The sequence below is a fragment of the Rhineura floridana genome, chromosome 4 (genome assembly GCF_030035675.1).
Source record: "Rhineura floridana isolate rRhiFlo1 chromosome 4, rRhiFlo1.hap2, whole genome shotgun sequence".
In the NCBI taxonomy this organism is placed as follows: domain Eukaryota; kingdom Metazoa; phylum Chordata; class Lepidosauria; order Squamata; family Rhineuridae; genus Rhineura; species Rhineura floridana.
In genome coordinates, this window is record NC_084483.1 from 165,985,029 (window position 1) to 166,012,917 (window position 27,889).

The window sequence follows — 27,889 nt, forward strand, 5'->3', positions numbered from 1 at the left end:
TTGGGTAGATGCACCAAGAGCCAGATAAAGATTCAGGGACTGGATACCCCTGGAGTAAATAATCTGAGGCTAGATGGAGAAATGATTTGACTCAATAAAAGGCAGATGAATAGGTTCCTATGCAATCATGTTCAATTCTTTTGTGGAATCTGATGTTTTCAGGAGACTGCTGGCTTTTGGCAGCCATTGCATCTCTCACACTGGATCAAGAAATTTTAGACCGGGTTGTTCCCCAAGATCAGAGCTTTCAGAAGAACTACGCTGGGATTTTTCACTTTCAGGTATCCCTTCCATATTAGTGATAACACTGAGTAAAAGAGAATACTAGACTAGGAGAGACTCTAGCAAAAGTACATATTTACAACAATGTAAAACCAGGGTCATGTCCTAGAAAAGGCAGAAGAACTTTGTACATCATGTATCTGCAAACTTTTTTTGTGTAGTATAGCCTCTGTATTATCTCAGCAGAAACTGCTTCTTTTCTCCAACCTCAATAAGATATCCCAGCTCATTTAATGACCTAGCTCAGCAAATTTCACAGTTATTTGCACAGAAAGATAAAGCATTGTGTAAAAGGTGGTTAGCTATTTCCCATGATTTTATATATTGAATCCAGTTTGAAGTGCTTTTGTTTGGTCTGATTTTCAATACATGAGCCTCCCCCCCATTTTGTTTGGTCAGTTCTGGCAATATGGAGAGTGGGTAGATGTCGTTATTGATGACCGTCTCCCCACCAAAAATGGACAGCTCCTTTTCCTACATTCGGAAGAAGGCAATGAGTTCTGGAGTGCCCTGCTGGAGAAGGCCTACGCCAAGTAAGCCACAGCTAATTCTGAGATAGGCCCTATGACAGCTTCCTGCATGGGACCAATCAGTAACATTCTGCCTTGTGTACTGTGTGTAATGTAGAGAAGTGCTAGAATTCCACCTAATTCAGATTTGGTACCAAATTTTCCATTATTTCACTTATTTGCTGTTGTTGCGGATGGGTTTTTTATGTAGTGATTTTCCATGGCTATTTTTGGAAACATCTCAAATATTGATATTAATATTACTATTTCCTTGTACTGATATTTCTTTTAATTTATCAGAATTTCCTTTCAAAAAAAACAAATTGGTAAAAGCAGCGACTTGCAGACAAAGAACAAACTCAAATTGATACCAGCCTATAAGGTTGACAGAATGCTTTCAACAAGCACCAGCCAACAGATCACATCCCTAGTCTAATGATACCAGTGGGTATAGGGTTGTATCCCATGGTGTTGCTCTGGTGAGAGTAAGGCTTCTATCAGTGGAATGGAGAGGAAATCTGCTCTGAAGGGTCTCCCTGGAGCAGATGTGGGGGGGGGGGCTGCAGGGAAAAACCCAGAAATCGGTTAACATTTCTTCCTTCCTGGTTCTGATGACAAAATCCTTACCACTGGCTGAGTGACTCTGCTGGATACAACCCATTCACTGAAACCAGGTACTACTGAATGGTTTCTTGACAAGTCATGAGTGGAAACTATAAAGGGTCTTGTGGCATCTTGAAGATAAAAAAGATAATTATGGCATGAGTCAGAGATGGGAATCCTGTGGCCTTCCAGATATTTTTGGACTCCAACGACCTTGTCCATTGGCCATGTTGGCTGAGGTTGATGGGAGCTGGAGTCCAACAGCATCTGGAGGGCCACAGGTTTCCCTATCCGTGGCATAAACTTTCATGGACTAGAGTCTACTTCATCAGATGTATGAAGTGCTATCCTAAATTGTCAGGTATATTTACATAAAAGTCTTGAGCAGATAATTTTGCTAAAGGGAAACCATTTTCTATACACTTATTTAATCTGTACTATGGTGTGTGACTCTGTGCGTGTGTGTGTAGACTGGCCTTGTACTCTTTTATTTTTGCTCTGCTTTTCTTACTATTCCTTCACTGTAGGTTACGGATGGATTTATTTATTTATATATTAGATTTATATCCCACCCTTCCTTCCAGTAGGAGTCTGAATCTGTCAGTTTTGGTTTCTCTTATTTTCTCATACTTCCAATCTTAAGTTTGCTCCATTTCTGCATACATTTTGTGATTTGAAAAAAAAGCATGAAAATTCGTATGCATTTCCATGCACATTTCTCCTAATATGCACATATGTGTATATAAATTTGCCAGAAATGTTCATACAACAGAATGCATTTTTGTACACTATTTTCATTCATACACACTTTTCGCTAATATACACATTTCTGCACACATTTTTTGGTTGGAGCATTGCAAATTTTGAAGCAGAGCTGTGTTTCAGTTCACTTATTGGTCTGGGAACTGTGAATTGGATAGATTTGCATGAAAATGCAAAATGAACATTTCTCCCTCATCCTTGTGTAGGTTGAATGGCTCATATGAGGCTCTTGCTGGAGGATCTACTATAGAAGGTTTTGAAGATTTTACTGGTGGCATTTCTGAATCATATGATCTGAGAAAACCTCCGTCCAACCTGTATCTAATTATCCAGAAGGCCCTACGAGCTGGTTCATTGCTGGGTTGCTCCATTGACGTGAGATGCTGGCATTATTTTTTCTATGCTCTGGCCTGGGTTGTAGTGAAATGCTAGGTCACTAGTGGCAGGCATTTGTGACAGGAAGCTTTGCATTAACTTGAAAGTGAACTTGAAAAGCCATTATCTCACTCTGAGGAAGCAACATGGTGTTCCACAGCTAGAAAAATGTGCCTGGTGTTTTGACAAATGTTGCATCTCACTTTCTGTTTAGTCAGGGGTATGGAAGACAAGTCCTATGAGAAAAGACTGTAGGAGCTGAGTATGTTTAGCTTGGAGATGACTGACATAATGGCACTCTTCCAATATATGAAGGGCTAAAAGACATTCTCTCAGTCCCAAGGGACCAAAGACTTATTCTCTTAGTCCCAGGGGGTAGGACTATATCAAATGCAGGATTCTTAACCCCTAGGGGCCTATTGGTGGGCTTCAGGGGGTCCATGAACCAGGCACAAAAAACCCAATTTCCAATGCAATAAATTTCATGCAAAATTGTGTGTGTGTGTATTTATGTTCATTTTTCTGGTGAGGGGGGCATTGCTTTCATCAGATTCTCAAAAGGGTCTTTGACCCAAAAAAAGTTAAGAACCACTTTAAGATATAGAATGGTAAAGCTTGGTTGAATATGAGGAGAATTCTCTTGATGGTAAGAGAAGTTTAACAACAGAATGAATTACCTAGACGGGTGGTGGACTCTCCCTCCATAGAGGTCTTCAAGCAAAGGCTGGACAACCATCTGTTGTAGATGCTTTAACATCTGCACTTCCTTATTGAGCAGGCGGTTGAACAAAGATTGCCCCTCTGGCTCTACGATTCTGTGATTTTCATCTGTCAAACAATGTACCTTGACAATAATTGTGTTGCCCTAGATTACCAGTGCAGCTGAAACAGAAGCAATCACAAGTAGGAAGCTGGTCAAGGGTCATGCTTACTCTGTTACTGGAGCAGAAGAGGTAAAAATATAGTTCTTGGGATTTTGTTTAACTGATTTGCAGTGAAATCAATACTAAATGGCACATGTAGTTTGTGAAACTGTGCTCCCTTTAATGCTCCCTCTAAAAATGTATATCCCACTTTAAAACTGAAGCTGTTAAAGTGGCTTCCCAAACATAAAACCATAAAACCCAAAATATATCAGTGTAAATCCAAAGAAGGAGAAAAACAGTATCTAAGGGCTGATATCTTGGACAAAAGTTCCATCCACCCAGTGGGTTTTGTTGACTACATTTAAGAACAGCTGGCCAATGGAACAAATTTTCCAGGGGGAATATATGGAAGTCCCTAGAGTTTTTCCATAAAGTCTGTGTCTGGGGGAAACTTGCTGTTTCAGGGATTGTACTAAGCGTTCCACAAGACCCAATTCATGATTCATTGAATTCTGTGATTGCACCAGCAGACTTTTAATAGAAATCATGGTTTTTGCTCACATTGCTTTTTTTCTTAATGCAGTATAGCAAGTGTGGTATAACAGGATGGTAACAATGAGTAGGATTATTAAGTCCTCCTGAGATTCTGTCTGTGGTGCTTCCCACAGGTTAACTATCGTGGCCGCCTGGAGAAACTAGTCAGGATAAGAAATCCATGGGGTGAAATGGAGTGGACCGGGGCCTGGAGTGATAAGTATGTTGTTATGCTCCATGCGTTCTTTCTGTTTTCCTGGATCACCTTCAGAATGCCACATTTCCTCCCGCCCCATGTTTGCCCAGTAATGCCATTGATTCATCTCTTTCAGGGATGGGGAATCTGTCCAGATCTTATTGGAATCCAACCCCCATAGTCCCAGCCACCAGGACCAGTTGTTAACAACAACAACAATTTTATATTGTTGTTTGTAATATAATATAATATATAATATAATATATAATATAATATATAATATAATATATAATATAATATAATATATAATATATAATATAATATAATATATATTATATTATATTATATTTATTATATTAATCATAATTAAATTTATATCCCTTCCTCCCAGCAGGAGCTCAGGCAGGCAAGGTGGAAGTTGTAGTCTAACAACACCTGGGGGGCTACAGGTTCCCCACACCTGATTTGTTGATTTATTGAATTTGTACCTTCCTCCAAGGAGTTCAGGGAGATGTGGAGTTATCCCATGTTAGTCTCCTGGCAACTTTGTGAAGCGGGTTAAGGTGAGAAGATACGGTGGCTGATCCAAGGCCACCCAGGAAGCCTCATAGCTGAGCAGGGATTTGAACCCAGGTCTCCATAGTTCAAATGCCATCACTAAATTCACTCACTAGCTGTATGGTATGTCTCACCAGTGAGTAGGGATGGAAGGCTCTGCCAGTTTTGGTTCTCTCAGATTCTCATTTTTCCAATTGTAAATCCAGTTCTTCAGGTTTCTGAAGCAATCTGCCATTTCTTTACCAAAAAAAGTCCTCATGAAAATTCTTCGGCATTTTTGTGCAAATGTCTCCTAATAAACACATTTTTGTCTGCAATTTTGATTAATGTATACATTTTTGCAATCAATTTCCCTTAATATAATTTTATTTACTATTATTTATTATTACATTTCTATCCCACCTTTCCTCCAAGGAGCTCAAGGTGGCACACATGGTTCTCCTCCCTCTCCATTTTTTTATCACAACAACTCTGTGAGGTGGGTTAGGGTGAGAGACTGTGACTGGCCTGAGGTCACCCAGCAAGCTTCATGAGTATGACGTTTGACCCCTGGTCTCCCAGGTCCTAGTCCGGCACTCTAAACACTCTACTGGATCACAAATGCTCTATTTTTGGTGTAGGCTTCTCACTCTGGGGATGATGTCCATGTTGCTTGGTGGTTTATAGAAAGTTGGTGTTTATAGAAAGCACGCTCAGTTGTAGCAAGGGCATTCAGATCATCACACCACTGCATAATAGTTAGCAGTATTTGAAGTATAAATCTCTTAGTGTCCTTGAACACTGATAATGCCACTTGTTTCCCTGGTTGGATGATAGAGAGGTGTGCACGTGCATAAAAACTAGCCAACTGTACAAAGTTAAATTTATATTTATTGCCCCACCCACAATTTCCTCTGATCCTGCCCAACCCTGCCATGTGGCCCCCAGATCAGCCTTTCCCAACCAGTGTGCCTCCAGATGTTGTTGGACCACAATTCCCATCTTTCCTGGCCATTGGCAATGCTGGCTGAGGCTAATGGCAGTTGTGGTCTGACAGCATCTGGAGTTACACTGGTTGGGAAAGGGTGCCCCAGATGATTGTGCAGAAGGGAATGTGTCCGTTAGGCTGAAAAAGATCCCTTGTTCCTGATGTACACTGCCAAACTTTCAATGAGTGCTGCTGACTTAGCTTGGTAAACTCCTTCACTAAGGTTGCTGCTTGCATACATTCCTTCGTTGACATGGCAGCTGGTTTACTCTGCTGCATGCTCAATTCTTTAGATTAAATCATTCCTTCCCACTCTGTACTTTGCTGGCTTGCATTTTGCATACATGTTGGGAATGGGCAGCAGAGCTAATTCCCCCCAAAAAACTGTTTGCCACTGTTTGGTGTGTGCTGCTAAAATATCATTAGGCCTGGGGGCCGAATGTGGCCTTTCCACCTGGCCCTCGGAACTCTCTCCAGGCCACACCCCTCACTGATCCTGCTTCATACCCTGGGTGTTTTTGCCTAACTGGCACGTGTCCTTGCACTCTGAGGTTGTCTGGAATGAAGGACAGAAAAGAGTAGGGGAGTGTGTATACACAGTGCTCTGCCCACTTTTGCCTCTGGCCCCAGCCACTGATGGGATGCGGCCCTCAGAAGGTTGCCCAGAAGGGAATGCAGCCCTCAGGCTGAGAAAAGCCCTCCTGCCCTGATCTAGATGTTATCTGAGAAGTCCCCTGCAGCCCTATGATTCTCAGCTGTGAGACTGAGGTTTGTTCAGGAGAGGGTTAACTTAACAAGCAGAACTGCCTTAGAGTCTGGAGATAACCTTGATGGCCCTGGCTGAGTTAATTTCTCCTTTGTTAAGCAGATGTCTTCAATGGATGGATGATTCTTGAATGAGAGAGCCATTTGGGAATCAGGGCTCAGCTTCCTTCCCACCTTGCCTGGCTTCCTTTGAAAGAAGAGCCAGTTTGCTCTCTGTGGGGATCCATCCAGTGGGAATCCCCCTAGAAACCTAATAGGGAACCAGCATCTGTTGGAGTGTTAATGCTATGAGCCCTTCCCTCTGATGCTCAGCCTGTGTGTAAGGCTGTGAACACACTAGTCACCAGAGCAAAGTGTTTCCACTAGCCACACCTGGAAGGGGAATGGGTTGATCTGCCAATCAGTTGTGAAATCACTTTGAAGCTGAATTTTTTTAAAAAAATGCACTCAAGCTGCTCCCACTAGCTTTTACAGTAAAAAGGAGTGGGGTTGGGCAGGGTTTGACTAGCATCGCCTGCCCCAGTTTTCAAAAGAGAAAGGTGGAGATGCACTGGAACTGGCAGAACAATGGGTGTGTTTCTACTCTAAGGATAAATAAAACCATATATGACAAAGACACTACAGTGACTGCTATTCCAACCCGAGATAGGCACTGGCACCCCTGAGATCTCTCAGTCCTCAGAGATTGGGATGCATGCAACAATATACTTGCACTGCTAACTAATGTTTTATTTGTAATTTATTTTGTGATGACAAAATATTTATTTTGTACTGCTCTTCTGTCCCGCAGTGCTCCAGAATGGAATTATATTGACCCCAAACAAAAAGATGCTCTCGATAAACAAGCAGATGATGGTGAATTTTGGTGAGAGCCATTTGATCATTAGTAGTATGTAGAAAAATGTGCTTTTCAAGATGCAAACATGTTGCTGAGTAAGGGTGACACCAGTTGTCTTTTAATTGCTAATAGCAGATGAAAGAATCTGGTTGTTGTTTTTTTGTCAGGATTGTGGTGCACAAGGAGAGAGGGTTGAATGCTTTCTTTCCCTACCACAGTCTTGATGGAAAATACCACCCCTGTCCTGCCCCATGGTGCTGGTGGAAGCCTTTTTTCCCCCTGGGGCTGATAGACATCGTGGTGGTGGGATTGTTGTTGGAATTGCACTGGAGGAGAAAGGGATTAACACACACACATACACACATGCATGTGCACCACAGTCCTGACAAAAATCAGGTGTGTCCTTCCATATCTGTTATTAGCAATTACAAAATGAAAGACGCACTTCAAGAAAGGCATTGAGCATCACATCTAGTTTGGCCTGACGTCTAGTGATGCAGGGGACTGCAGCTCTGATGCTTTTTTCACAGCAGGTGCAATAATTTCACTGTTTAAGCAATTTTGAAAGTCCTGCCATGCACAGGTGCTCTGCTATCCATCAAGAATGATGTGGGTTGCAGTTTGGCATCCACAGACAAACATTTTCATTAATTTGCTTCAAAATACAAGGAAGGGATCTGAACTTCAGAGAAAATCCCAGAAGCTTTGCAAGCTGGGTGATTCATATTGTACCTGATCATTGTGGCATTCAAAAGATTTGCATCTACAGCTGTTTTCTAGCTATCTCCTTTCATGTATTTTCAAAATGCAAATAAGAAAAAATGCCTGGCATTGGTAATCAGCAAAACTGAGCTAAATTCTTGGCTTTACTCTTTCATTTTGCATGGGGCCCAGACCATCAGTGGCATCATGCACTGCCTTTGTCCTAGCTGGGCCCTGGGCAAAATGGAAGTCCAGTGATGTGATGCAGATGGACTCTGAGCCATGTGCTCACTTGTCACTTGGCTGGAGAATGTCAGTTATCAAAACCTGGTAGAGTTCCAAGCTACTGTGTTTTGTGGTGGCACAGTACATGCTTTGCATGCAGAAGGTCTGAGGTTCAATTCCTGGCATCTCTTGTTAAAACGATCAGGTAGCAGGTAGACAAAGTTGACAATACTGGGCTAGACTGACAATAGCCTGACCAGGTATCAGGCAGTATAATGTTCCATTAGGCTGAATGTAGCAATTTTGTGTTAAGATAAAAACACTCAGCATGTGTTCAGTGTTGGCAGAGTTACTTAAATAACATAGATCGAATCCAGAGAGAAAAGAGCCTGATAACACTTTACAGAACAAACTGAGTAAAACAGTGAAGATAAATAAACAGAGAGGTCTTATCTTTTTTAGTTCAGGACTTGTACAAAGCAGAGAAACATACAAGCAAACATACAGAGGAAAAACTCCCTCAGAATTACGCAGCCAATCAGAGTACATGCTATCTCAGTGAGGATCATGCCATTGTTCCGGGTTACTAAGCAACACCTCCACTTGTCCCCCTTCTTGGAACAGAATAAACTCTTCAGTTGCACACAGAGTGATCCTGGCTGTTGCGCTTCCAACCTCAGAGACTGCAAAGGAGCCTCCCCCTTCCCTAGCCCCAGTAATATATGTGTGGAGTAGGTCAGACTACCAGGTTCCTGATACTACAGAGTCAACTGTCATGATTTGGTAGCGCAGTCTGCTATCACCACCACCACAGCTGCTGGGAAGAGTAGGGCTTTTTGATCATTTGTTGATTGATTGAGTCTATTTATATGCCACCTTTCTACAGCATGCTGTGCCCAAAGTGGCTCACAACTAACATTCAAAATATCAAAATACAAAGCGATGGGTGTGTGGAGAGAAGCATGTTTACAAAAGCCAACAATAAATTCAAATAAGACAAAAATCAACAATTTTTGTTGATGTAGAATAAATCATATTACAAACTGATAGCTAAATTGGATCACCATGGTTGTCAAGCAGCTCAGCCAACACACATGCATCCTCTCCAGCTAGAAATGCAGATTGCAGAGTCCAGCACATTTCAAAGGCCCTGGTGCAGTCTGGAGTCATGGAAATCTTGCCAATTCAGAAGTTCCCAAGAAAGGACTGCAAGTGGCCAGTTGATGCAGGCCAGCATTTGGTAAATTCTGAAGACGTAGACGTAGGGCATTTGTTGCCCCAGGATCCCCAGCAACTTGGACCTGGCCCTTGCAATGTAATGTGGGAAGCAGTTCTCAGCTAGGGGAAGGCAGGTACTAGAATCTAATCCAGTATGAGCTAAGGAAGACATGACTGGATTCAAGAGGTCTGATCACTGAGAATTTCAGGCCTTAAATATTGATGGGGATTCCTAGAAGTTTAAAAACTTTATAATGCCAAATAATTCCCTTGTGCGATTGCTGTCTCGGTAGAAAATAAATCAGTGCAAGTGGGCATAGCCTTGTTTCTTACTCTCTAAGCACTCGTATGCTCTTGTGGTGGCAGGATGTCCTTCGTAGATTTTCAGAGGAAGTTTACAAGACTTGAGGTCTGCAACTTGACTCCCGACACCCTGACAAATGATGATGTCCACAAATGGGGCATGATTTTGTTCAGTGGAAACTGGCGACGGGGCTCTACAGCTGGTGGCTGCCAAAATTATCCAGGTAATGTCACCACGGAGAAGCCAATCACTAACCATAGCTCATGTTGACAGAGGCAGTTTTGTATTGCAGGACTGCATGCAGATGATTTTAGCGGTCTCACAAGGTGAGTTGCTGGGGCGTGTTGAGTCCAGAGGCCTCTTAGAAATAAGAACTTGGACTAATGCTATGATTGTGGAATGTAGATGTTTATTTCAGAGCACCTTCCTTGCTTACAGTTGTTCTTACATGCAGACTGCTGTTCTTCCTGCCAGAATTCTCTGTAAGTCCTGGGATGGACCAGCTTATGCCTGGCCCAGAGCATTCAGGAGTCCTGGTCTGGATCAAGGAATGGCTCTCCCATAGACATTGCAGGGTGGTCAGAGGACCAGGCTCTTCTCCAGCTGCCTTTGCTACAGGAGGTAAGGCTTCCAGCTGCAAAGAACAGGGATGTTGCCCTGATGTTGCCCTGGAATGCCTTCCCTGCTGAGTTGCAAAATGATTGCTTTCTTGTCCCTTTCTGGGGTTTTGAAATTGATCCTTTGATTTAATTATTATTTTTGTATGGTGAGCTGTATCCACCTGAGAACAGGTGGAATAAAAATAGTTCAGCAAAGAGTAAATACAGACATACATCATTTTAGCCATGAGCCAAATGTGGAAGTGCACTTGACACATTTGTGTCACGCTGTTAGACCTTGGCCAAGCTCAGAGGCAGACCACAAATGGTGGCCTGGTTCTGGTGTCAGGCAGATGGGGGTCCAAAGGTAGGTGATGTGGTCAAGGACAGGCTGGGGATGGTGGTGGCTAGGTTCCACATCAGACAAAAGTAAGGGCTCTGGGACAGAGGCAGGAGACATTATTATTGAACAGGCTGGTGGTCAGATACTAGATTAGGCAGGTGAGGCTGCATTTCTACTTGTTGCAACACATTGTTCAAACGGAGGAGCAAAGCCTGGAGCAACAGTTACATAGAGTCAGCTAGGTCTCCATTGGTTCCTCAGGTCACATGACCTTGCCTAGTTGATGTGCTGCAGTACCTTCTCTGGCCACTGAAGGACTAGTGCTGCAGCCTAAAAGTTCAGGCTAATAACCCCTTCAGCTGGCAAGCTACCAGGTGGTACAATAAGTAAAACACTTGAGTCCTGTAGCCTGAATCCCTGGTTTGAGTCCCCCGGTGCCTTATACACTCTATCAGATACAGGAGAATCTGTTCTGTTTTGGTGCAAAGGCAAGATTTGGCTAGTCCTTGTGTCAGTCATAAAGCAAGGACAACAGAAATGGATTCTGCGAGCCATAATGGTAGCTAAATATGGCAAGGCTGGAAGGTCAAACATCCACCATCTACTAATTAGTGGCCTGAAGATCTCACTGTTCTTTCTACATTTGAGCACATGTCTTATAATTGTCCATATTGTTTAGATATCTGTTTGGACCAGGGGTGTAGTTGTCCAGGGTCTTGGGGGGTCTTAGACCCCTTACTTTTTTGGGAGCAGGGTCCCAGCAGGATTCCTATGTTTCCATCATTCTACAAGCCAATCAACATGAAAGGGGAGTGTGTTAGCCACTAAGAAGTGTCTTCTAATGTGTTTCCTTGTCCTTTCCTGCTGATTGGAGCCAATCATAGTGAAAGGAGGTGAGTCAGCCATTGAGAAGACTCTTTTCAGTAGCTAACACTCTCATGCTGATTGGGTTTCTAGGGACTTCGTGGGACAAGGCAGTAACAAGGGTCTCATTCTCAACCCAGCAGCAAAAAGGGGGGGGAAGGGGCATGGCTGTGACTGTCATGAAGGGACCCTGAACTTCTGAATTTGCCACTACAGTACTGCGTTGGACATATAGACTGCTTATATTAATCCATACAGTTAAATTAGGATTGATGGAATATTTTGCTGTCAATGTCAGCTGGCAATGTTTTTATCTTTTCCTTTATTTTTGTTATATTTGCATATAATTTTTTTTAAAAAAAATAAAAATAAAGCAACCACTTTCCAACCCAAGACATTTTTTCTGCTTGAGGCAAAGGATAAGATGGTGCCTTTTTTCATTCCACATGAAAAAGCCAAGGCAGTTAAAACAACACTTGTGGTGGGACAGCATCCTGTGCTGCACCTGAGACATGTAGATTAGCAGGGCTGGCACCAGGCATGCCAGGACCTTTGGGCATCAGACTGCCCTGGGCCCCGGGCCCCAGGCCCCAGCACACACACACACGCACACCACACCTACCTACCTCCCGCAATCTGCAGCAGTGTTGGCTGCACAGATTGCAGAGAGGGAGCTCCCAGACACCCCCCTACTGCCGCGCAGGCTCCACCTACCTCTCCCTTGACGTAAATGCTGGTTGTGCTGTGGGCACAAGCCTGCCATCAACCAAGATGGTGGCCGAGACTTCCCTAAGGGACTGATGCCTCCGCCGCCATCTTTGTTGATGGCATGCATGCATTCTACGTGCACACATCCCTGCCATCAACCAAGATGGTGGAAGGGGAATTCAGTTCAGTTCAGTTCAGGAACATAACCAACACACGGTTTTAATTCTGAGCCTGAAAAGAAATGCATTAATTCCATGGGTTCTATACAACTCTTGTTGGTCCAGAAATAAGACCTACTGGAATTAGAGTCTCACTGCTTGGAGGGATTGCAGTCTAAATTGTGTGTCTAATTAGGTGGCAGATACATGTTACGTTTAAATAGAGCTATGATGCACGATATGTGAATTTGTATCCAGCCACAGTACATAAGGTAAGATGCTGCTGCTGTGCTATCGTCTTGGCTGTGGCAGTGCTGTCACTTGCCAGGACTGGGATCAAATGTGAAAGAGAGGCTGAGAGGATGGGGGAAGCAGCAGGCACAGATGCACCCACACTTGTACCTGCCACTGCCAACATGTCCTCCCCCCCCCCCCCCGGCTGTCCTGCGTTATTCCACCCTGGTACTAGTGAGTGACAGCTCTGTTGCAGCCGGGAAAACAGCACAGCGGTGACATCTCACTGGCATCCATACATGCTCTTGATTACTGAGGACTTTATAGGTAACATCTGAAGGCCCAAAATTCCAAATGGAAAACTCTTTTTCAAAGTGTTAATATTTCTATTTCCATTCCTTTTCATTTTTGTTTTTATATATCACTGGATTTTTTAAAGTTTTATTTATACATCTCATTCATTTTTCAGTATAGTGTAACTGTGATAAACAGAACCAGTCTACAATGTACACCATATAATTGCATATATTAATAGTTTAGAAAAGCTATTTTGTTTCTATTTGTCTAATGCTAAATTAATTCCTAAATCCACTGATGTTTGGGGCTCCAGCTCAAACGTGTAATTAAAATGAATAGCAGTATTGTGTGTGTTAATTACACATTTTTAAAAATATGGCTTCAAGTGGGAAAACAGTTTTTCTGTAGGATAATAAAAACATGATTTTACTTGTAAGAGCTATGCCTTGCTAAGTTCAATGCTGTAAATATGGAAGGCTTTATGGCATCAGATTTTTGTATAGTAATGAAAGCTTGTAAACTCAGATATTACAGTTCACTAACAGTTGTTTGAATGAAAGCGATGTCACACTGTACTGTTGGTGTTAAGAGAATGCCTCTTTGACATTACTGGGGAGAGAGTAGAGAAAAATGTCTGCATCTTATAATATCTCTCTTAACCAGGAAATTAGCAGCTTCACTTGACAAAGGCTTCGGGCACATTTAGACATAACAGCACATCATAACAACATGCCATGGCGGGCCTTAGGATCAGTGCCCCCCTCCCCTTCCCCCTCCTACATGTGTAAGGAAGAAATTTGAAGCTGCTGTATTTTAAAAAAAGTTTGTAACAAATCACCTTATTCTGTTGTCTGAATGTGGGAACTGATTTATGCAAACCACCATTAAGGAACTGGGATATCCTGGTTTGATCTCATTTTGTTACCTAACTATGGTTTGCACGATTTCCTGTTTGTGGACGAGACAGGAAACACTCACTATGGTGAATTCCATTACAAGGAACGGCTTGTTATGTCTGAATGTCAATAGTGTAGTAGCAAATTTAGAAGAGCCAGGTCCCTCCATGATGGTCATGCCATACTCCCTCACAGCCACACCCCCTTCTAAGAATGAAAATAAACTTTCAGTCTCTGTGACTGATAAGTGAGTTGTTTGGACGCCAGGAATTCCTGTGGTCCTAAAGAGCTGCTGTTTTTCCCTCCCTTGCACTTGGCTAGTGGCTTCTGTCTCCTTGTAATCTCCATTTCAGATCAGGTAGTGCTTTTAAATTATTTTCTATAGATTCTACGACACAGTAAGTGTGGATGTTAAAAAATCCCATGGTATACATGTCTACTCAGAAGTAAACCTCTTTGTGTTTAATGAGGCTTACTCCCAGGTAAGTGGGTACAGGATTGTAGTCTAGGCTTTCTTGTGAGGAAGGGGCAGAAAAGGGTTCATGATGAGAGGCCTTTGTACTCACCAAGCACACTTGAAATCAGTTGGGACTCTTGCAGCTTCTAAATACACAATAATCATGCCAGATTGGTCAAAGTAGTGTACTAAGGGGTGGTGGTGAAGAAAACATGTCCCTTCCTTTGCAAAGATGCATCACTTTGGTTAAAGGAAGCAATATGTGATGCTCATGATGCAAACACTAAATCCTACTTTGCAGCCATTTTACACCTCTTTCTATATCTTCACAACAGGTCCGTGAGGTAGGTTTAAGAGATAGTGACTGGCCCAAGGGCACCAAGTGAGCCCCATGGCTGAGTGAGGATTTCCAATCCTTTTTGCTCCAAAAATGCTGAAAAATTGCTGTTGTTATTATGAAGTATTAATAAATAACAACAGATGAAGGCATGCTTGATTGTTAACTATTTAAATCTTGACTTTATAATAATAATAATAAATAATAAATTTAATTTCTTTGTCGCCTATCTGGCCGATGGCCACTCTAGGCGACTTACAAAATCGTTAAAATACAATTGATAAAATACAGTAACACAATATAAATACATATGCAACAACAATATTAAAACTGGGCAGGAGGCATTACAGTTATAACAATTAACCGTCTCCGGATACCCTGAAGGCCTGTTGAAAGAGCCAGGTCTTTAAGGCTTTCCGAAATGCATTTAGGGAAGAGGCGTGCCGGAGATCTTGTGGGAGGGAGTTCCAAAGATGGATGAGCATCTGAACAGAACTGCTGTAAATCTTAAATAACTTTTGACCCATCTGAAATACAGTGCCTGGTCTTTCACTGAATGTAGCACTGCAAGCCGAAGATCCCCCTTTTTCTTTGCTGCTGGGTAGGGACACATATAACAAGACAGAGAGGGCTTGATCACATTCTGGTGTAAAGCAGATCTGGGGTTTTTTGCAGATCCTTTTAATTTGGACCGTTTGCATGACGTTTTTGCTAACGCGATTGCATTCAGCTGCTATTGCCTTTAAATCCGGATTAAATCAATGCGGTAAAAATCCAAAATTGGTTTGAAAATCCGCACCTGCTTCGGTGCTAACCTGGTGTGTGGTTGCTGCACAGGTTGTTTGCTATTTTGGATCCTCCCTTTCTCCGCCCCCTACAGTGTCCATGGACATCATTTTGTTTCCTGCCGCTGACGAACAAACTTCTGGTCGCTCTAGCCTTCGTTCCCTCCCTCAGTCCTTTAAACCAGCGGTGCGCTCTGTTTACTCGCTCGCTATTTTACTTTACGAGTCGGGTGGGGGCAGCAAGGGGCAGCGAGGGTCCTTGAAATACACAAGGTCTCCCTACACACACATACACTCCACCTGTCATATCCCCCCCATGACAGGCATTTTGCTGGAACTTGGATAAGGAACAGCTCAAGTGGTAACAGCAGTATTCCTTTCCAGTCTTCAGTCCTTTCCAGTCTTCAGACTGAGTACTTGGAAAGTTATGGTGTCCATTTGGAAGTAGTGTGGAACCATGCATAAGCAGCAATGTATGGGATTGAACACTGTTGCAGTTTAAGAATTCATAAGTGGCATCCCTGCTCACCCCTGCCGCATATGAGCGTTTAATAGGAATTGGCCCAGTAACAGTCTCTTGAGAGTAAATTATGGACTTGTGTTAATCACCACAGCCTCTTCCAGCTGGTCACTACTCCTCCAGGAAATTTCTCTTAGTGGCTTGATTCATTTTAACTGCGATAAATATATAGCACAGCTTGAAGTGGGGGAAGGGGAAGGAAGCACAGAATATATGAAAAGAATGGGAAGGCCAGGCTGGAAGCCAAAGTACAGTGCACTCCTAAGGATGATTCCCTGTAGCTCTAACAGCAGTGAACTTGGCTGCATTAGCAGAGAGAAATTACGCTTTCATTTCCCTCCTTCTCCTGTTACATCATATCTATTTATACTTTGGCTTTATAGCAACATACTGGACCAATCCCCAGTTTAAAATTAGGCTGGATGAGCCAGACGATGACCATGAAGGAAGTGGGAGTGAACCACGTTGCACCGTCATAGTGGGCTTGATGCAGAAGAACCGCAGGAGGCAGAAGAGGATGGGAGAAGGGTTGCTCAGTATTGGCTACTCCCTTTATCAGGTATATGACTCATTGTTCCTTGTTACCTTCTTATCCCCTAGAGCAGGAGTGGAGAACCTCTGCCCCCTCAATTTACATCAGCCCCAATCTGTATGGCCAAAGTGGGGAACCTGTCTCCTCTTCCCATCAACCCCAGTCAGCATGGACAATTGTCAGGTATGATGGGAGTTGGAGTCCATCAACACTTGGTGGGCCACAGGTTCTCCACATCTACCTCAGTGCCTTGCTACCAGTAATAGTATTACTTGTCTTTGTGCATTTTGTTAGTGGGGCCATAGCTTAGTGGTGAAACACATGCTGTGTCTGCACAAGGTCCTAGGTTTATTCCACAACATCTAGTTGGAAATACTTGAGAGCACAGTCCAAATAGACAGTATTAAGCTGGAGGGATCAATGGCCTGACTTGGTATAAAGCAGCTTCCTATATTCATCATGAAGGGTAAATCAGTACCTTCAGATTCTTCAGAGTTCCATCCTGAAAGCTCAGCTGGGAAATACCTTGAAAAGGCCCAAACGGTGTGAATCCAAAGCCAGGAGACAAGATGACACCCATAAATTCATCACTGGCACAGACTAGTACAGTGCACAGCTAGATTGTACCCCAAGAATGGGAAGAACCTCAATATGCTCTTAAATTGACCTTGGCCTTGGATTTCCGAATAAGGCAAAAATGATTAAATTTTCGAGTTGGACCAGAGATATTGCAGAGAACGGTGGCTATTAGGCATAAAAGACCAACAGTTCAATATGATTAAGTGTTCTGTTTGTTGACTTTCATCCAGCTGTTCGTGAAAAATGTACAACTACCTTCTTCCATCAGACCCCCTTTGTTTCTCTTGCAGGTGCCAAAAGAGGTACATAAGCTGTGCTGGAAAAATGGCCACCCTTTGCCAGGGTCAAAATATATACTGTAGATCATCTGCTGCTTCTTGAAGCTTGATGTGCCCAAAAAACAATTGCCCTGGTGACATATGGGGAGATTTAATTTTGGGGAAATATGAAATATGGTGTCTAAGGGTGTGCATAGCCTGTTTTGAGAGAAAGGAAGAAAGACTTAACTCAGGTGCCTTCCCTCCAGGTCTTGCTTATTTGCAGGGAAAGATAGCAATTCAGGGTTGTTTAATAAGTTTTTGTCCCCCCTCCCTTGCTTCTTTGAAATGAGGATTTCTTGGATGTCAGAATTGTTGGTTCAGCATGTCATACCTAAAGTATATGTAGACTGACCATGGGGCTTTATGTGTAATCCAACCATTAGTTTTTTAACTCTTGGGAGAAAAAAACCTATAGTTTAGAAATAAATAAATCATGCATAGTGTAGAAAGAGAGGCTGGGAGAAAATGTTCATCTTTTATCACAATATTAGGAGCCAAGGTCACTCAATTAAATTGACTTGTCCTAGATTCAGGATGGACAAAAGAAGTACTTCACGCAACACACGGAACTCACTGCCACAAGTTTTGGTGATGGCCTTGAGCGTAGCTCTAAAAGAAGAAAAAGGTCTATCAGTGTCAGTTAACCATAGTGGTTAAATAGAAACTCCATATTCACAGAGTCAATATACGTTCAGATACCAGATACAAAAACACATGCACACATGTGGAAGGTTATTGTTTGAATTCTCTGTGCTTGTGGGCTTCCTGGAAGCATCTAGTTGGCCACTATTAGAAACAGGATGATGGGCTAGATGGGCATTTGGTCTGTTCCAGCAGGGCTCTTCTTATGGAGGGACGGTTGTACAAAACCATGCACTCTCTCTCGCTCTGTGTGTACTGTAGAGAAGGTAGTGTTGCTTCTCCACACTTCCAGTTCACTACTGCAATGCACACCCAGCACCGGAAGAAGTGCAACTTAGAGTTATGAGAGCACCTGGTTTGCAGTGCTCTTTTGCTTCAGATTGCATAGACAAGAAGGGAACGGTGACTAACTTGCTGCTTGAACCCAGAGGCTCTGAACAAGTTAAGCTGTGGCTCTCTCCAACAGTGCATAAGAATCATGCTAGAGTATCACATTAAATATATTATAGGCTAGAATTATGCATCAGACTAGCATGGGAAGTTACCTCTAATCCCAGTTCCTAATGTATTAGTGTGTTTGCTATTTTGCCTTTCTAGTTAAGTAAGATATACTATCAGTATATAATGGAGCACACCCTGTATCAAACAAACTCCACCTGGTCTTCGTGAGTCACATTTTGAAAGGCAAACTTATGCAGTAAAGGTGCTATTTAAACATTTATTGTTTTGCTTTTGTGCCTTTGTTCAATTTAAGGCACCTAATTTACTTTATAACTCATGCTGAGTGTTGGTGCAGATTTATGCTATCAGTTATACAAAAGATTCTTGAGTGTTACAAGCTCAGTTAGTAGATTAGCATTTAAGTTTGGTGGAAGGTGTGGAAGAAAATCAGCTTTGGAAAAACTACTTTCCTGACATTTACACAGGCAGAAGGAATGTCTACATTCCATGGAAAGCAGTTCATCTTTTTGATAAACTTATATCCAGTCATCAGTGTGTAGCAAAGAGGTGGAAAATGATTGAGACGGCAGGAGAATGGCAAGAGACTAGTGAAACAGTTATTGCACACATCTGGAGACCAACTATCTGCCACCTGCTAGTAATGGCTAGTCCGAAACCAGAGCTTAGAAAAGTTACTTTTTTAAACTACAACTCCCATCAGCCCCAGCCAGCATGGCCACTGGATTCGGCTGATGGGAGTTGTAGTTCAAAAAAGTAACTTTTCCAAGCTCTGACCAAAACAACAGAGCCAAAAGTTTGAAACACATAACTTGATTTGAAAAACATGAAATGATTTTGGCCGTATTTGCTCCTATGTTGTTTAGAAACACATTGTATCCAGCCCATTTGAGGATGTAGCATAGACATTAAATGAAGAAGTGGACTTCATGAAGAATTAAAATCACAAATGCACATTCACATGTCGGGGGGCACTCTTTGCATGAAACATTTATGATCTGAGAGCCTCTTCACATGGCTAAGGCATGTCACAGGTAAAGTATTCATTTGGGACATGAATAAAACAAGTGTGGAAGATGTGGAGACATGTCTCATCACCCAGATTTGCCCCTTGCTGCTCTTTGCAGATGCTCTGAATATTCTGTTCAGGTATGCAGTGTGAAAGAGCATTAAGGTTATGCTCAGGTACATATTATGTATTGCTTATTCCTTTTGCACATCAAAAAGTATTTCCAGGATACAAGGATGTGCATGCCTGAAAGTGCTTAGACAGTCTTGCCACCCTAAGAATGTGAGAAGAGTCTTTCTAGATCATACCAAAGGCCCATCTCATCTAGCATTTTGTTCTCACAATGACCAACCAGGTGCCCATGGGAAACCCATAAGCAGAACATGAGCACAACAATACTATCCCACTAATGCCCCCCAACTCAGTAACTGTATTCTGAGGCATATTCCCTTCAATATTAATTATATAGCCATCACGCCCAGTAGATATTGATAGACTATTGGAGGGAGAAATATCAATAATTTAAGATATGCAGACGATACCATACTACTAGCAGAAACCAGTAATGATTTGCAACAAATGCTGATGAAAGTTAAAGAGGAAAGCACAAAAGCAGGACTACATCTCAACGTAAAAAAGATTAAAGTAATGACAACAGAAGATTTATGCAACTTTAGAGTTGACAATGAAGACATTGAACTTGTTAAGGATTATTAATACCTTGGCACAGTCATTAATCAAAATGGAGACAATAGTCAAGAAATCGGAAGAAGACTAGGACTGGGGAGGGCAGCTGTGAGAGAACTGGAAAAGGTCCTCAAATGCAAAGATGTATCACTGAACACTAAAATCAGGATAATTCAGATCATGGTATTCCCGATCTCTTATGTATGGATGTGAAAGTTGGACAGTGAAAAAAATGGATTAAGAGAAAAATCAACTCATTTGAAATGTGGTGGAGAGCTTTGTGCATACCATGGACTGTGAAAAAGACAAATAATTGGGTGTTAGAACAAATTAAACCAGAATTATCACTAGACGCTAAAATGATGAAACTGAGGTTATCATACTTTGGACATATCATGAGAAGACATGATTCACTAGAAAAGACAATAATGTCTGGGGAAAACAGAAGGAAGTACAAAAAGAAGAAGGCCAAACAAGAGATGGATTGATTCCATAAAGGAAGCCACAGACCTGAACTTACAAGATCTGAACAGGGTGGTTCGTGACAGATTATGTTGGAGGTCACTGATTCATAGGCAGAGCTTGGAAAAGTTACATTTTTGAACTACAAGTTCCATCAGCTCAATCCAGTGGCCATGCTGGCTGAGGCTGATGGGAGTTGTAGTTCAAAAAAGTAACTTTTCCAAGCTCTGTTCATAGGGTCGCCATAAGTCGTAATTGACTTGAAGGCACATAACAACAACAACATCCTCCATTAGACTTTGTCAAATTTGCTTTTATAGCTGTCCTAACAGACGGCCATCTTGTGGTAGCAAATTCCATAGTTTAATTATGTGTTATATGATGAAGTGCTTTCTTTTGTCTTGTCCTGAATTTTCCAACATTCAGCTTTATTGGATAACCCCATGTTCTCCACAACATGCACTTCTATTATGTCCCTCCTTATTTGCCTCTTTTTTTTCTAAACTGAAAACCCCCAACACTGTAACCTTTCCTCACAGGAGCATTGCTCCAGTCCCTTCATCATTTTGGTTGCCATTTTCTGCAGCAAGAATATGGGTAGCAGGTTCAATCTGCAGCAGTGTCCCCCTTTAGCAGGTAACCCTTGGTGTCCAGCAAGGAATATGCGCAGGAAAAAGTTGAGGGGATATCCAGTATGTTGGGGGAATGTTACCTAGTGAGTTCTAGCTTATGCTCCCACTTGACTAGAAGGCTTGTTATGCCCTATATCTTGTTAGCTGCTTTAACCTAATTTTTTTCATTCTTGTATTGTCACTAGTTGGGAAATCAAACTGATGTTCACCTAAGCAGAGATTTCTTCTCAACTAACAGACCTGTAGCTCGCTCCGACACATACGTCAACTTGCGCGAAGTCTCAAACCGCTTTGAGCTACCTCAGGGACAATACCTTATTATACCATCCACCTTTGAGCCTTTCAAAGATGGGGAGTTCTGTCTTAGAGTCTTCTCTGAGAAACAGGCCAAAGCTCAGTATGTATCTTCTGCAACAGTGTACCAAAATGTGCCATCCCATCTTGCATTCAGCACATTTCTTTGTTTTATTTTATTTAACAAAATGTGTATTCCACTTAACTGTAAATAAAACCTCTAAGCACTTTACAAAGAATATAAAATATACCTTAAAATAGTCAATAAAAATCAACATTAAAAGCAAGTTTATAAAAAAGCAAAATGAATAAAATCAACAGGCAAAAATACAAAATCTAAGTTAAAATTACAGATTCGAACACGTCAGCTTTACATGTCTGGGTAGGCTTGGCTAAACAGAGTTTTTGCAGCAGATGCCGAAAAGAAGGCACTTGCCTAATGTCAATGGTGCTGGAGCTGCATTGTTATCAGGTGTCTAATCAGGCTTATAGCTCATGACAATTTGGGGGGCTCTCTGGGTACTCATTAGGGAGTAAGGCCTATTCAGCAATGTTCCATTGTGCCTGCTGTCATATGCTGTTATATAATAAAAGGTGTATGAAAAGGTAGATCAGGTAGTCCTCAGGCGACAAAAATCCTCAATATAAATACAGATCCAAGAAAAAATGTGCCAGTAAGAACACTCCCCCACCTCCACACACACACACACCAATTGATTTTCCTCCTCTTTTTGGCATCAACTTTTCTTCGCCAGCACCTACTTAACTTGCTCCTCTTATTTGGGCTACAATCAAAGCTATAATTATTTGGAAGAGGTTCCTTTTTAGGACCAGAATGAAAGTTATATCTATGTTAGATGGAAATTACAAGAAACAGCAAAAGCACATGTACCCAGTTTGGCTCTGGAGTACTAAATGAGAATGAACTATTTGATCATAGTAGATAGATGATCCTTAAGGGAGAGGTAGCCAACATGGTTCCCTTCAGATGATTGCAGACTCCCATCAGTCCCAGACAGCAAGGTTAGGGATCACGGATGATGGGAGTTGTAATCTTATATACCCCTTATATACTCAGTCGATCACAGTGGTCTGCAGGTGAGTGCCTCCTGCAGATACCATCTCTCATATGAGACGTGGACTTTTAGTGTTGTGGCACCAACACTTTGGAATTCCCGCCCCTTAAATATTAGACAGGCACAATCTCTGTTGTCTTTTTGGCCTTTTGAAGACCTTCTTCTTTCAACAAGCCTTTTAGGCAGAGACCTCTGTCCAATCTGTATCTGTGTTGGAATTGTTTTTAAGAGATTTTTAAAGAGGTTTTTAATTTTTTTTTTAAAAAATATTTTTAAGGTGTTTTGTTTTAAAAATGTTTTAGGATGTTTTGTTTAAAAATATTTTTAGTGTTTTATCACTTGTGTGCTACCCTGGGCTCCTTCTGGGAGGAATGGCAGGATATAAATTTATATAAATAGCGCAACAACATCTGGAAGGCACCACATGGGCTAGCCCTGCCTTAAGGACTGTCTGCTCCCATATAAACTTTCTCAGGCTTGAAGGTCTGTCTCAGATACCCTGCTTCTCTCTGCATCTCAGATTACCAGGCAAGTAAGCATGAGAGTCAGGGTGTTCTCAGTGGTGGTACTGCACCTTTGGAATAACCTCCTGGTAGGGATGCATCAGGATCTCTCTTTTTTGTCTTTTAGACAGAGATTGATTTCATGTCAACAGGCATTCAATTTGTGATTGTGCTACTGTTTTAAACTGCTTTTTAAATTGCTGTTAGATTGTCATATTTAGTGTTTCTAAGTTCATATTTTTGTAGTTGCTTGATTTTGTATAGTGTTGGACCCAGACTTGCTTAATCATTTATTTTAATGGATTCACTCTAAGCATGACTAAGCTGGGGTCCAGCTCATTGCATTTTTTTAATGTAAACCATTCTTAGTGCTGTATGAGAAAGGAAGGATATTATTATTATTATTATTATTATTATTATTATTATTTTGTTTTCTCCCAGGGAAATTGGTGATACTGTGGCTGCAGTTCCATATGAGGTAAACAAATTAAGGAGGGCCAAATTAACAATTTTAATTTGGGCATATGATGCAGTGTCTTACTACTGGGAAAGCTGAAAGCCTCTTGGTGTAGATCAGATTTTTTGTGTTCTACACTAAACAAAATAGTGCTTTCTTTGCATTGATAAGGATCTCTTCACTGACTTCTTTGTACATCTTGTTTCTGGAGAACAGAAGTTCTGCATCATATAGGGTATAATCACGATGCGTGATAAATGCAGCAGAGACTACATGCTTTTGCTTAGAAAATGCAGCTTTTAGTATCTGGGCTTATTTAAGCAGGCTTCATAGATTTCTATTTCTTTCAGATCTTACTTTAACACTGGGTTGTTTGCAGAAAGCCTCAGATCCACTCCTATGATTACTGGTAAAATGTAAAATGATTTATGATCTCTTTTAGCCTCATGTTGCAGGCAAGGACATAGACAGCGAGTTCAAGAGCCTGTTTCAAAAGCTTTCTGGAGAGGTAAGAAGGTCACTGTGTTACAAATAAAGATTCTGAATTTAAAAAAGTTATGTAGACTTCCAATTCTACTGGTTCCTTCTTTTTACTAACACAACTACATCACCGTTCCAGCTTGATACATTGGCTTCCTTTGTACGACACGGCAAGCTAGGACAGTGCAGATGTGCAGACCCATGGAGAGGAGCTTGCAGGCGTTGTGCTCCTCCCCAGTCTTTTTGACTCATGCACTGCATGTTCACCGTCACTGGATCAGTCATACAGGCAATGTGCCAGGGGAAATAATACAGAGGAAACTGGTCCTTTAAGCTCACCCCTCCCGAGGAAAGAGGCAGGGCCTGAGAGATGCATTCTGGGCTGAGAAGTACAAAAGGCCCTATTTGGACTTCAGAGCTTGTTACACCAACTTGTTCAGTTGGAGCTCTCTGGATTCTGATTGTATCTGACCTCAGGCAGCCTATTATGCTGCTGCTCAAGGCCAGGGCAAGGAGGAAGCCGTATGTTGTAGACTTCTTTTTAACATATTCTAATTGGCTTCTTTTTAACCTACTCTAAACTAGGGATGGGAGAGAATATCCGCTAAATTGGACTTAGTACCGGATTCCGACTGAATTCAACAGTCCGCTATCTTTTCAGACCGGCGCTGATTCCCCCCCCTGATTTTACATAATTATCTTTGTAATTTCCTCTGAGTTGATGCATTCGTAATTGTGTAGTGTGATAAATAGGAAAAAACAAACCATTTACATAAGCATTTGTGTTAAAAATTATGTAGTTTTTTCACAACCAAAAAAAACCCAACAGTGGATTGAATTGGCAAGTGCCAAAACAAACGGGAACAAAAAAAGGGTGGATTGGAATTGGACTCTTGGAATACAAGTGGATTGGAACTAGGCAGCAAACCCAATCTCTACTCTAAACACTGCCATCCAAATCCAGTAGTTGTAAGATGCATACAAGGCTTCAGTGTGAACAACAGACTACAGTGAGCCAGGACCTTATCCCATTCTCTTCTATGGGAGAGACAGTCCTCCCATGCAATGGGGATGCACATATTTATTTATTTTATTTATTTATTTAAAATATTTCTATCCCGCCCTTCTACCCCACAAGGGGCACTCAGGGCGGCTTACAATAAAATCACACACATACATAATAAAATTACACAGAATAAAAACACAAGACAATACAGTAAGTTAAAATACATAAAATACAATTATTTGAAATACATAAAATACAATAAGCATACAAACAAACCAAGAAACCTACATGTATATATATATATATATGAGTACATATATGGGGAAACAATAGTAAAAACCACAAGATAAAAATTAAAAATAGAAAAGGAAGAGACAGTGTCAGACTTACCCGTCAGACCCTCTCAAAGGCTCTCTGGAACAAGATGGTTTTTATGAGTTTCCGGAAAACCACCAGGGAGGGGCAGAACGGGCTTCTTGAGATGTGCCTCCCAGTCTGACATCTTTAATTCCAGGCATGCAGAGGAGACCAGAGGCAGATGATCTTAAATCCAGGGCAGGAACATATAGGCGCAAACAGTCCTTCAGATACACTGGTCCAAGGCTGTTTAGGGCTTTAAATGTCAAAAACAGCACTTTGAATTGGGCCCGGAAACAAATTGGGAGCCAGTGGAGTCAGTAAAGCACAGGGGTAATATGCTTCCTGTGCCATGCTCCAGTTAACATTCTGAACATTTGAACCAACTGTAGTTTCTGAACCATTTTCAAAGGCAACCATACATAGAATCATAGAATGATAGAGTTGGAAGGGGCCTTGTAGGCCATCGAGTCCAACCCCCTGCTCACAGCAGGAAATCCACAGCTACAGCATCTCCCGCAGATAGCTGTCCAGCCTCTGCTTGAAGACATCCAGCGAAGGGGATCCCACCACCTCCCTAGGCAGTCGGTTCCATTGCCGAACTGCCCTTACTGTCAAGAAGTTCCTTCTAATGTCCAATCTGAATATACACTCCTGCAACTTAAAACCATTAGACCTAGTCCTACCCTCTGGGGCAGCAGAGAACAAATCTGTACCCTCCTCTATGTGACAGCCCTTCAGGTACTTAAAGAGTGTAATCATGTCACCCCTCAGTCTTCTCTTCACCAGACTGAACATGCCAAGTTCCTTCAACCTTTCCTCATAAGACTTGTTCTCCATACCGGCTATCATCCTCGTCACCCTCTTCTGAACCTGCTGCAACTTGTCTATATCTTTCTTAAAATGAGGCGCCCAGAACTGAACGCAGTATTCCAAATGAGGCCTGACTAATGCAGAATATAGTGGGACTATTACTTCCCTCGACCTGGAAACTATAGCTCAGTTTATGCAGCCCCAAACCGCGTTTGCCTTACAATAGTCAAGCCTCAATGTCACCACAGCATGTGTCACTGTGGCCAAGTCAACTGCTTCCAGGAATGGACGCAGCTGTTAGACCACGTTAAGATGGCCAAAAGCACTCCTAGCCACCACAGCCACCTGAGATTCAGGCAGCAGGGCAGGATCCAAGAGAACTCCCAAACATATGGAGCTGTTCCTGCAACTGAAGATAATAGGATGGTCTATATACTAGGGATGGGGCAAATGTTTTTGGACTCCAACTGTGATGAGCCCAAGATGATGGAAGTTGTAGTCCAGCAACATCTGGAGGGCCACAAGTTACCAGTCCCTGCTATGCACCATATGCTCTGGACACACATCAGTGTCATTGTGCAGTTATATTCCCAATGTGAGAACATGTGTGAGCATTCCTTTGTCTTTACAGCTCTAGCTATTCCTAGTCAACTCTTTGTCCCTGGCCTTTTATCATTAACTCAGATAACTTACAGCTGATGGTCATCTGTGAATAATAAATTTAAATTTAATTTGGAGAGCTTTGCTGCCGGGAACTAGATCTGAAATGAACTTATTCATGAGGCCAAGTCTGGCTCTGGCTGGGGCAAAGAAGTCTCTCTTGGGTTTTTGTTTGACATTCAGTCTAGGATAGGGGCTTGGTTTAGCCACAGGGTAAGGGTAGGGTGACTGTGGCTGTCCCACTTTAATTGTGGATGGTTGTTAAATTTTTGACTTATCTCTGCAGGATTGTGAAATGACTGCAAATGAACTACAGACTGTTCTGAACAGAGTTATATCAAAGAGTAAGTTGCAATCAGTGCTTCATGACTATGGAAGAGGGGCATGATAATTACATGCACAAATCCCTGTATCCAGAATTATATTGAAAATCAGTCTGAATACCTCCTTATCCATTGCTGCCATTATGCTGTTCTTATGTTCTTTTATTGTTGCAACTGATTGCTATACAGTGTCAGAGTGGTAAATACACTTTTGCCTAATGGAACCAGAAATACAAAAAATGCACATTTCTGCAATTCATCTGTATGGTAACGATCAATGTTACATGAGAATACTTGAGAATTTTGCATCAGTCACGTTTAATTTCATTTATACTATGAATGGCAGGATATTAATGTGGGTCAAGATTTTGGGCGAATAAAGAGCATTTGGCCTCCAAGAGATTTGTTCAATACCAGCTCATATTAATGTGAAATGAGCTCTGTGCTCATGGTTAGTTCTGCCAAAAATAGTGCAAGGAATCCATGGATTAATGTCCATATGAAAAAAACATGTTCCACCCTGTTGCCAAACAGTATTCAAATGCAATGCATTCCATAAGGTTAAACCAACCTCAGAGAAAGAACAAAGATAATGGTAACATATACATGCAAAAAGCCAGAGTATTACAATGTAAATTTTATTTGGATTTTTTTGTTTTTGTTGATGATGATTATGGTAATTTTATTTCTGTTTTA

General features: G+C 41.8%; 1 protein-coding gene across 1 annotated transcript in view; it reads left to right on the forward strand.

Annotated features, from left to right (window-relative positions):
- The window catches only part of CAPN8 (calpain 8), a 64,909-nt gene that overhangs the window by 16,927 nt on the left and 20,093 nt on the right, over positions 1-27,889 (forward strand). The window contains exons 4-16 of the mRNA XM_061625085.1: positions 163-281; positions 682-815; positions 2,363-2,531; positions 3,401-3,484; positions 4,066-4,151; positions 7,208-7,282; positions 9,767-9,927; positions 16,286-16,461; positions 17,304-17,315; positions 21,410-21,621; positions 23,539-23,575; positions 23,997-24,062; positions 27,157-27,214. Of these exons, the coding sequence (XP_061481069.1) occupies positions 163-281; positions 682-815; positions 2,363-2,531; positions 3,401-3,484; positions 4,066-4,151; positions 7,208-7,282; positions 9,767-9,927; positions 16,286-16,461; positions 17,304-17,315; positions 21,410-21,621; positions 23,539-23,575; positions 23,997-24,062; positions 27,157-27,214 (1,389 nt within the window). The remainder of the gene's footprint in view (positions 1-162; positions 282-681; positions 816-2,362; positions 2,532-3,400; positions 3,485-4,065; positions 4,152-7,207; positions 7,283-9,766; positions 9,928-16,285; positions 16,462-17,303; positions 17,316-21,409; positions 21,622-23,538; positions 23,576-23,996; positions 24,063-27,156; positions 27,215-27,889) is intronic.